General features: G+C 37.6%; 1 protein-coding gene across 1 annotated transcript; it reads left to right on the forward strand.

The window, feature by feature from the left end:
* Positions 1 to 764: 764 nt before the first annotated feature.
* Positions 765 to 2,424, forward strand: LOC138187758 (uncharacterized). The gene is made up of 2 exons (XM_069128893.1): positions 765 to 795; positions 1,280 to 2,424. The coding sequence occupies exons 1-2, from the start codon at positions 765 to 767 to the stop codon at positions 2,422 to 2,424; spliced, it is 1,176 nt and encodes a 391-aa protein (XP_068984994.1).
* The last annotated feature ends 9,660 nt before the right edge of the window (positions 2,425 to 12,084 follow it).

Here is a 12,084-nt window from a genome sequence, read left to right on the forward strand (position 1 = left end):
GACTGATGCAGGGCTTTCACTTCCATCTGATATTCCTTGAAGCATTTGAATACTTCACTGTTTCTACTAATGATTCTAACGTGCATGAAACGAGAAAAATCATCAATGAAAGTTACAAAGTAATTTCCTCCACCTAACGATTTACACTGAACTCTACCACTGACATCACTGTGAACGATTTCCAAGAGACGTTGACACATATGATGAGCTGTCTTTGGGAATGGCACCTTTGTCATTTTACCCTTCACACAGACTCCACACAGTTCATCACATTTCTTCGAATCTTTTTTCACGTTTAGTACAGGGATTTTGCTAATTGCATTTCCATGCAGATGACCCAATCACTCATGCCACGGCACAGCATTCCTAAACGCTTTTGCCTCAATGACTTCAATCTTTTAGTCACTGTTGCCAAACCCACTACGATCATTGTTCACAGAAACATTTGCAACATGTCTCTCATCAGGGACAGTCTCCAAATAGTCTACATCACTCTCTACTTTTGAGGTGAACACAACAAATGTCAAAATGTCAAAGACGGCCTGTAACATCAGATGTAGTGATTATCGAGTTGCTCGCGTCGAAATTACCTTCGTCCAGCATGCGTAAATGGCAGCGCACGTTGCCAAACCAAGAAGTGCCTTCCTATCAACATCTGATGGATTTTTCGAAAACACGGGCAAACGGGAATCAACTCCTCTCTAAAGCAAAGGAAACAAAAGGGTCAACCCACAAACAACATCGTCACCGACAAAACATACCGTATGGGCGAACCTTTGCCACAACCAGCAGGACGTTAGTGTGTCCGACCTGCAACGGACCCCACGAACTCAGACATTGTAGGGTCTTCAAAGCCAAATCGGCTACAAAACGCTTTCAAGACGTAAAAGGCGCATCGCTATGTACAAACTGTCTAGGCAGAGGACATTCGATGACACAGTGTGCAGCGGGTTCGTGTCATATATGCGGGCAACGACACCATACCTACCTACACCGAGAACAAACGCAGGCCATTTCACGGTCGTCGAGCGGTCGGTCGTCGAGCAGTCGTTCATCGAGCAGTCGGTCGTCGGGCAGTCGTTCATCGCACAAACGACCAGGATAATCGCCACCTGGATCATCGAAGTCGCGTTCGTTCCACAATTCGAGACGGACAACCGAATCTTCACGGAAACATACACATTCGGCTCCAAAAGATACGAAAGTTCATGCCCCGTATGAGTCACGCTCATCACGGACCAAGGGCACCGCCACACACTCCTCGTCCAAATCCCAACAGGAGCAAAACTGACTAAAGAAAAAGAGACTACAAAAAGGGGGACCGAGTTGATAAATACATCTCCAAACGGTACACTGCATCATGATCTGCTGGTCACAGCACAGATCGATGTGCTAGACAAAAGGGCATTACCAATCCGAGCCAGAGCTTTACTAGACACTGGATCTAGTATGAATTTCATGACTGAGAAATTCGCAAACTCTCTCGGTATGAAACGAAGGAGATGTTCGGTCCCAATAAGCGCCCTCGACGACTTGACTACAATCGCCAAGAGCCAGATAACGGCAACCATTGTTTCTATAGATGCCAAATATGAACGTACAGTAACGTTCTTAATAATTCCAACGATATCGTCCTTAGTCCCAGACCAACCAATCGATCGGTCCGCCATCCAGATATCCAAAAATCTAAGATTAGCCGACCCAGCATTCCACAGACCAAGCCCGATCGAAATATTATTAAGCTCGGGACCAACCTTAGCATCATTATGTGTCGGGCAGATCAAAATATCCCAATCCACCGATACTGAGTTGTGTTTGCAAAAGACTCGATTTGGTTGGGTTATCGGGGGGAGCCCACCCGCTCAATCGGGTATACACTCCTTTCACGCTACCACAACTGACATACAAGCGGATTTTGCACGTTTTTGGGAAATCGATGAGGGACTACCCACCACACATTTTTCAGAATCGGAATTACAATGTGAGGAGCATTTCCGCAACCATGTCCAACGCAACAAGGAAGGGCGATACATCGTCGCCCTGCCATTCAACGAGAAGCTTCCCACGCTTGGGACGTCAAGGTCCGTTGCCATGAGTAGACTCGCCTCTCTCCATCGCCGATTCCAACGCGACAAGCAATTCGAAGCCACGTATAGTACGGTGATCCAAGAGTATTTAGACTTGGGTTACATGACGAAGATTACACATAACCATCCCTCAAACAACTGTTATTTGCACAGTCCGGTGGTATTTACCGCTTTGACTAATGAATTACCTAATAAATACCAAGTACATACCAAATACACTCCCATCCATACTGACGATTCTAAACAGGAAATAGGTACAGGGTATGCAGTAATCACCTCGCAATCCACTATTAGAATCAGCTTCCCTGTAAGTGCCAGTTATTCCATCGAAATATAATAATTGACGTAATCTTTGTAAGATAGAACCACCACTAAAACACAGCTTTCATATAGACAAGATAAAAAAACCTTGCCAAGTTCTTAAATATAGCTAACTTAATGTAAAAAATTATATAAAATAGTATAGTCGCTGAAGTGAGAAAAAATGAACAGGAAGGAAAACTACTTCGCTGATCCATCAGATAGAGCAGATCCTGGCCTGCTTATGGATAGGTGGGAATAGAAGTAGAGGTAAATTTGAGTAAATCAGAAAGGATTCATGACAGATGCATGACAGAAATGTGCAGGCTATTTCATCCTGCTTAAGCTCTTACACTGAAAGCTAGGGAACTGAATTCCGTACCTAGAGATTGGTATTTCACAAATCAGCCTCTCTGGTTTGAATTCCTAAAAATGTTGAGGGAGCTTTAAGACTAACATCAACCTGATTTGCTATTTCTGTACACACTGATCTGACCTCCCTGCAGTTTGGATATTTTATGTACATGTTTGGGATTAATTTCCAAGGTAGTTGCGGGAAGGTTATGTTCATGGTCGAATATGACCACTTAGCGGAGGGTATCGAATTAATCTAGCATACTAGGATACTGTGGATATGAAATCTCGTATTGGTGACAAAGTGTTGACTGCTGCGAGGCTAAAGGAGAGTAGAGGAAAGTAAAGTACACCGATCGAATGATAGTACCGCCACATACTAAAGCCACAATATGGCCGCGATTAAGTTGCTTTACACGCGGCTTCACGGGTTCTCGTATCCATAGGTATACATATGAGTGGTTTCTCACTCATTTGCTAGTGGGAGTAGAATACTTTAGATACAGTGATGCCCGCTAGAGGCGCTGAGTCGGTAGTGTTGACGGAGTGATGATGAATGGTTGAATTGAAAATGGTCGCGCTTAACGTTAGACGGGAGTATCGATGTGCGCGCTCGCGGACATGACAATATTTTATTGAAGTGTATTCTGTTATAAATGTTTGAAGTAATGTTCGAAAGAAAGGATCACATTTGTGGTAAAAATACAAGGTGGTCCGCATTTCATGGTACAAATGGTACCAGGGAGATTTTGTGATTTAAAGTAAGGCGAAAATCAAAAATAACAAAATTGCGCAAAATTGAGAAAGTTAAGTTTACAAACTTGTGAAATATACGTGACTTTGCTAAATTCCCAGCTAGACAAGAGTAGATAATCAATAGAAGGTTATTCTGCGTATGAAGATAAGTCGAAAATGTACCTAAAATAACTTTTTTTTTTTAGAAGAAAATCTTTTAAATAGAAAATCGAATTTGAAAATTTGCTTAGCACGGGTTAATTCTTCATTAACATTATTTCTTAAAAATTCTTAAATGGCAAAATTTTGTTCTTGATTTTGCGTTCTTTCATTCACTGTAATGTGTTACATTGCATGTAACTTAAACGTAACAACCGACAAATTGTTAATGCTTTCAAAGATGTTTCTACTCGGCTGCAGCACACTTGTCTTCGATAATTATACCACAGATAAGTGCAGTTACGAACTATTGCGAGATACCTGGAACGTAGGTTCACCGAAGCTCCTGTGGTCATAAATTGCCGCTAAATTCCTTGGAGAATCGGTAGACTAGCTATACATTTAATAATCGGCGTTGGGGAAAAGCCTGGCGCGTGTAGAATGTTCAGTTGAATTAAATTTGTTCGTGCCACGACTGTTTGCAGTTACACGAGACGCGTCGATGGGAGACTACGGTCGCAACTTGCTCGCGGAGATTTGTCCTAATCTCGTTTACCAAAGTCCAGAAACATTCATCAGGCTGCTACGGAGTTATCCTCTACCCAGAGTAACGAAATCACTTTAACGAGGCCATCGCAGACGCTCCTCAGGTCGACTATTTCTATTCTGATGGGAATAAGGTTCATTGGAAGTTGCTCTATTCTTTCTCTGTGTCCTTCGTCGACATTGAAGTCTTTTGGTAGGTTTGGGGGGTTAGATGAAAAATAACGAAAAAGAGGTGAAACTATTACAACTGGGATTTGATACCTTAGTCAAAAGATTCTATTCAGTTATGGGAAAAGATCATAATAAAATGTAAAATGAGCTTTCTTGAAACTTTCAATAGTTATGAATATGTAAAAATTTAATTCAATGCAAAGAGGTAATAGAATGTAAGAGTAGTATCCCTGGATTTAGCAAGCCAAACTTTATTGCACAGGGTGTTTGGCTACAGGTATAAAGAAATTTGAGGGATAATTCTTGAAACTAAAATATGATGAATATCAAAAATAAAAAATTGCGTTTTTGGCTTTGTTTTTTAGTTATTGATAATTAAAAATCAGCCGAAATATCCCCGCGAGCGAGTAAACCTCCTTACACGAACGAAATTAGGTCAGCCTAAGCAGCGAGATGCTCAGGAATCCTCAAGTTGAACGATACATTGGCAACAACTTATCTCGTACAAGTCGTAGAGAAGAATATTATATATGTTGTATATATATTATTATATATGTCGGAGATGAAAGGACATCCCTTTGGAACTTCGGGAAAATCCCTTAACACCGTAATCTAGATTCTATCATAGGCGTAATTAAACAATTGGTCGTCATTCGATCCGATTGTATTTGTTCGAGATTTGTGATAATGAGCTTGGGCTCGAGGCGACAGCCAGTCGCCGAACGTAGCCGCGGTCACGGGATGAACGCTTTGTCTAACAAAGGTATGGAGTAATTCTATAGCTCTCCTTAAAAGAAATATTTGTAGCGGCACGCGACAGTAAACATTCCAACGGTTTCTGTCCCGTGGCTTGCCACACACAGATCCCATTCTTCGAGTATGATGGTTACCAGATGCCGACGTGTCTTCACAGTACGTGATCAGCTAGCCCGAGGGCCGTTATAAACACTAAGATCTAGTTACCTAAAGTCCTTTAAACAGATAAACAGTCTTTGTACTAACTACGGAAAGATAGGGGAGATCTATTTTTTCAACGAACGATGTCTCCCACTAGCAACTTTCCCTCGAGGGCGGCTAGCATCTTTTTCTAACCACCGATATGGAGATTGACCAATTAGCAGCAACATCAATTTCCTTTACTTTCTGAACGAAGGCTATCCTCGACGAATCCGATGATCTCGTGTCCTTAGACACATCCCATCATAGTTTCCCTCTGTGGCATCATCGGGACGGAAAGTCATTCTTTCTTGCGATCCCATCGACGAAAAGAGTAACGCCTTACGATCAGTGAATATTACGCGTTTTATTAACAAAGAGTCCGATTTAGATTTTGTGAGCATGTACATCTATCATACCGTTGACCGCGGATTCGTTATTGAACCTAGGACCATTGTCATTAGCTTCTCGAGTATCTAATTATCACGATTACTTGTCCAATTCTATAATAATCGTATTTGCACTAGTCAATGTCTTCTCTATGGCATAACGACAATATGTAATTCAAGATATAAACGAAGATTCGTTTCACGCCCCTAACCCTAATTCTAATGTGGCTCCGACATATATATGTCGGAGATAAAAGGAAAGCCGAAAGTTCCTTGGAAATTTTGGAAACATCCTCTAGTACTCTAGCCTAGATTTTATCATAGCTGTAATTGTTCGAAATTTGTGATAGCGAGATTGTGTTCGAGGTGACAATTGGTCGCCGAACGTAGCCACGGTCACGGGATAGACGTTTTGCCTAACGGAGGTCTGGAGTGGTTATATGGGTTTTCCGAGAAATGTGGTTGTGGCGGCATGCGGCCTCGGGAGCGGGCCTAGCCACGTGTGATGTTGCCTCGGAGGTGCTGATACAATGGGACATACATTGTATTAATAATCAAACTCCAGGCTGAAACTGCCTAGCAACGGCGTTTGGAACTTTCCCGATGCTTCCAACGAGTCTGCCTAGCAACGGCGTTTGGAACCTTCTCGATGCTTCCAAACGAGTATAGAAAACAAATGCAAGCGTACAGCGAGAAAAATCTCCACGAGGCTGGCATTCTTGCGATTGCCTTGGAGAGTGACACATCGAGTATTTTCAACAATCGTATTTCTGTGCCTAAGATCAGTTTACGCTTAGTAAAGAGTTATCCCGTTGACCGTGGATTCGTTTGAACCCAAAAAATATTGTTAATAGCGTTCATTAAACTTATTATTCGCAAATCATACTATTCATTAAATTTACTATTCGTTAAACTTATTATTCATTAGACTTATTATTTGTTAGACTTATTATTCGTTCAACTTATTATTCACTAACTTTATTACTCGTTAAGCTTATTATTCACTAGACTTATTATTTGTTAATCTTTTTTGTAGTAGATTTGTATATACGCGTAAATATAATCTCGGCTGTGTAAAACAATGGTTAATTCACGTGAAGAGTTGTTACGCGCCCAAAATTCCAACCATAACCCGACGTATATATCATTTGTTCTATGCCAAAGCTAAGCTAATATCATAACTTCTAATATAATAAATTTTGTTTGTATTAAATTTTAAAAATACTTTGTAAAAAACGAAAATTTAAATTTGTTATGTTTTCGTCTTATGATTTTTTATATTACATAATCTTATGTTTCTATATTTCAAAATTAACCAATTGATTAAATAGATTAGTTCCGTCTAACGGGAGATTTTGTATTTTGTAATTAGAAATGTCGTTTTCAAGGTATATGTAAGTAAATAAACTTTCAATACTTGCTTTTTTGTTGCTTCGATATGAAAAGAAAGTTATTTTGATATTATATTACGAATTACGAATTACTAAATTTCGTACGTATTTAATCCAATTTTAATTGTGAAAGAATGTTATTATGAATTATATTTTATTAAATTTTCAAATAATTCTGATTGCGAATGTGGTAGTGGCAGGAATACAAAACAAACTCTCTGATTCTCTTTTGGACACCAAAAGTCCCGGCACACTCATTTATTAGCGATTTCTTTTGTCATGCGATAAATGACTCGTGTACGGGGTCACATTTGAGACTTCTTTGATGTTAAATTGCTTCGAGAAACGAGGCTGCTAACCATTTTACCTAGTAGTTCAACTGTAGCTTAATTGTACCACGGAGCAGGTCCCTCTATACTTTCACTACGCTCCTGAAACAGGGGCTCTCAGGATACCAAATGAAAATCTCACGAAATTGCGAAAACGATTATTTTCTATAATAAGAAGTTGCTGTTCAAACATAACAAGAATTTAAGGAACGGTACCAGATTTTTATTTTATTATAATATTATTGCTTGATTTGATTTGTAGTTTGCTTTAACCTATGAAATATCTTTGAATTGAAATACCTTTCCTATTTGGACTTGTAAAATATCCTAGAATTGTTTTACTAATTTTATGCCTAAAAGTCAGATTGATCGATTCTTTTTTGTCATTTTTTTAGTAAAGCTATTTATGTTTTAATATTTATTTTTATTCGTTATTGTCCAATAAGATATTAATAATTATTAGATATTTTTTGTGCAGAGGTGAATTTTTTTACATAATTCAAGAAAACTAGCTTTATATTGTATTTGAATAATTTAATATTTAAAGCTTAAATGTTTTAGATATAAGAGATAAAGAAAATAAGAGGGAATGCAAACCGGAAGCTATCCTAAACTGAAAGGAAGGACTTATGAATAATAATAATAATATTAAAATATTTGGTACTAAAATATGATTTATGATTATAAGTATGATTTCATTTTATTCAATATGGCAAATTTAATATTAAATTATAAATTACAATTATTCTACTTTCAATTATTCTCTTTGTCTCCTACTCTTTGCAATAATACAACAAGATGTATTATAATTGACTACGAAATAATTTTGTATATTTCTACTAAAAATTTTATGAGGATTGATTGGATGTTATAAAGCTTCAAAATATGCTCCAATTGCAAAATTATTCACTAGGATATGAAATATGATCATTAAAAAATAGTTCATTGATAAATAAGTATATGTGATTGTAATGAATCGTGACATAAGAATTGTATAAAAATTCTATTTAGAAATAATTATTATAAATATGATTTGTACTAAAGTATAGCCGCGAGTCTTTCAAAAGTTGAAATATAAATATGCATGTATGAATCTCCAATTTTTCTTTACTTGTATTTTACGATTAGGTCTTTTATAGATGGTATACATTGTGTGATGTGAAAATTTAACAATCATTTGGATATATTGTAGTCAATATCGATATTTTCCAATAGGAAAAATAAATCTGGAACATTATTGAATAATTGAATTGAATTGAATCTTACTCTTCCACGATATAATAATTACAAATGAGTTTATGAATTGCTCTATTGTTTTTAAAGTAATATTTCATGTGTTTGTTATATGATTTTTTATAGTGTCTTTTAACCAACTTAAAATTGTAATTATTTGCTAGCTGTACTGTTTATATTGATAATATACAGTAATTGCATTTAAAACAGTGCAAAAACTTCTTAAAACGTTTTTATAAAGTGATATTTGAAGTTGGGGGTAAAGATTTTATCTATTCTCAAATAGTATTAATTCCTTGGTAGCCAGATAAATTTTTAAGAAAAATACTTTCTTCTTCTTATATTTTATTATACTTTTAATATATTTCAAACGATACACTTGAGATTTCTAAGTATATCCGAAATTTTCTTTGTTCTTTGATTTTTTCCCTACAACACAATATATTCGATACCTGGTTCTATTCTACATTTTTCTGTATATTCTAATCAGTATTCTAATTAACATATTCTAATCTTCAGAAATATTCAAATGTATTGTTATTTTTTATATAGGTACTACTTTTACCTGTTATTATTTATTATCATTACTAAGGATTAAGGAAGGCGAAAAGGGTGAACGGAGAGAAGGAAGGGGAGGGGGTGCAGAGAGAGAGAGAGAGAGAGAGAGAGAGAGAGAGAGAGAGAGAGAGAGAGAGAGAGAGAGAGAGAGAGAGAGAGAGAGAGAGAGAGAGAGAGAGAGTCAAATGGGAGGATGAAATCCGAAGAAAGGAAATAATTAGTTATAAAAAACCAAACAGAGAAGAAGAAGGGGACAGAGACGGAAGTTAGAAAGACTGTTGTGGATAATAATTGTAGATATTTATAATAATAAGTTATGTGCAATATTAAAAAGTTTTAAAAAATTGTAATCCAAGCCCTATTTGTAATTCTAATCCAAGTATGTCAGGCTGAGATAGAACTATCTATTATTATTACTTATTATTTATTATAATACTACTTTATATCATTACTGTTATAATAATATTTATGGATACTTTTTTATATGATTAATACTAATGATAATACTAATTTTTAAAACTATTACTGTTCTATAAAAAATCAGAGCTAAAATTCCTTTCTTCATCTTTCCATTTACTTAACAATTCTATCGATTATCCTCTTATACTCACATTAAACCATAGTTAATTCTTCAAAAATATCGGAGTTCCTCGATTTATCGTTATGTTTAACAACCCGAAAACTTATGCAGGCAAGAGATCGCAGTTCGTGCCGCTGAAAGGAATGAAAGTTGAGAGCCGCAGTTGTGACGTAACGTTAAATTGGAGACTATATTCCGGCGCACGAAATTGCATAGGTTCACTAAATAGTGGCACTTTAGCACGACCTTCCGTTAATAAGATCCTTCGAGTGATACTCGACTGGTGAAGTGTTTAAAGTTGAACGTTAACTCAGATACCTTGTTATCGGCACGCGTTTTACTCCTCCTCTCGCTCCACCTCCGCTAGTTTAGATTCGGATCAGTACCGAAAATGTATTTATAACTTTCGTCGTCGAGGGTGAAAAAGGGAAACACGACGAAGGAAAAAAAAGGCAAGAACGTTTTTCAAGGCGCTTTATATTCCCCTCCCAGCCATATTAGAGACTTAATGCACGTAACGTACGAATGTGCATTACATCGACGTAATTACAGCGTGAAAAAAGTAGGGCAGTTTAAAGTGCACAACGGGGAAAAGTGTTTCAAATTTTTTTTTATGTTATGTTATGTTTAGATTTTCATTGTGCGTTTTACGGCGTCTTCCGTTGTTTAATTTGTCTCTCGGATATTTAATTTTATTCGTTCTACTTTTCATGCGTACTTTTCTACATCTTTCTACATACACCGTACCGTATCCTGCGCTATTTATGCTATACTGTGTAGTATAATATATTACATTTATATATATGTCGGGTTAATGTTGGAATTTTGGGCATTTGACGAACCTTCACTCGAATTTACCATCGTGGTTATAGCTCATATTTGTTGGTACAAATGTGATTATTACAAGAGGCTACAAGTAACAGCGGCCATCGGATGGTCGAGATGTCGATGACAATGAATTCAGGTTTGATAACGAATCCACGGCCAACGGGACGACGAATGCGATGTGATACACGATCCTGGTGTCACTCCACGTGCAAGTAGTTTTCCTCTGAATAGACTCTATCTCAGTCCAAGTGGAACTGCCCTTATACAGCCCTCTCCCAACCTCTCGGGTCAACCTTTGTTTTTAAGGAGAGCTATATAATTATTCCATACCTCTGTTAGGTACACGTCCCTCCCGTGACCGTGGCTACGTTCAGTGACCCGTTATGTCACTTCGAGCCCAAGCCCTAATCGGATTAGAACATTACAACTATTTCTTAGTTTTATTACTTAAGTGTAGCTATAGTAAAAGTCTGGACTAGGGTATTGGGGTTTTCCCCAACATTCCAAAAGGGAGGCCCGATGTCCTTTCATCTCCGACATTTATATGTCGGATTGGCGTTGTGGGTAAGGTTGTGGGTGTTTGATGAATCTTCATTGAAATTAGACATCGTTGTGGTATAACAAAGATACAGTTTATTAACACAAGTATGGATACTACAGACTTGACAATTAACGGCGGCGACTGGGCACTCGCAACCCTAATGACAATAACCTTGGGTTCGATAACGAATCCGCGGTCAACGGGATAACGAATTGATTGTTTCGTCAAAGTCTAAGTTAGACGCTATGTTAGAGCGTGAGAAATTCACTGATCAAAACGCTACATAACTAGTTGCTGAGAGTGCACGAGAGAGAGTGTCTCTCCGTCACAGTAACGCTGTAGAGGAAAACTATGATGGGGTGTGTCTAAGGACACGAGATCATCGAATTCGTGGAGAGATGCCTTCGTTCGGAAAGTAAGGGAAATTGACGTTGCTGTTAATTGGTCAATTTCCATATTGGCGGTTAGAAAAGGATGCTAGCCGTCCTGGAGTGAAGGTTGCTAGCGGGAAGCGTCGTTCGTTGAAAAAATAGATCTTCCCTATCTTCCCGTAGTTGGGACAAAGGCTGTTTGTCTGTTTGAGAGACTTTAGATAACTAAATCTTAATATTTATAACGGCCCTCGGGCTAGCTGATCATGTACTGTGGAGACGCGTCGGCATCTGGTAACCATCATACCCGAAGAATAGGATCTGCGTGTGGCGAGCCACGGGACAGAAAATTTATTTAAATGTGAAGTCTAATATTGTTCCTTTCAGACTTAATTTGAATAAATCGATTTTTTTAGAGAAAAATGCGTATTTTCGTTTACCCGTCAATTTGACGGGTCCCGTAGAGATAGGTATACTACATACAGATTTCAAAGATTAGAAAGCCTAGGAAAAAATAATTTTGTGTATAAATTCTTTAGATGAAATGATTAATTTACGATGCAAAATGGTTGAAAT

Source organism: Bombus flavifrons, chromosome 15 (assembly GCF_040668555.2).
Source record: "Bombus flavifrons isolate JBK064 chromosome 15, iyBomFlav1_principal, whole genome shotgun sequence".
Classification (NCBI taxonomy): Eukaryota; Metazoa; Arthropoda; class Insecta; order Hymenoptera; family Apidae; genus Bombus; species Bombus flavifrons.

Bases quoted from the DNA above. Each gene is read 5' to 3' on its own strand.
- LOC138187758 (XM_069128893.1), top strand. From the start codon at position 765: ATGGGCGAACCTTTGCCACAACCAGCAGGAC. The intron at 796-1,279 runs GTTAGTGTGTCC...AAATCCCAACAG, and splicing joins TTTGCCACAACCAGCAGGAC to GAGCAAAACTGACTAAAGAA.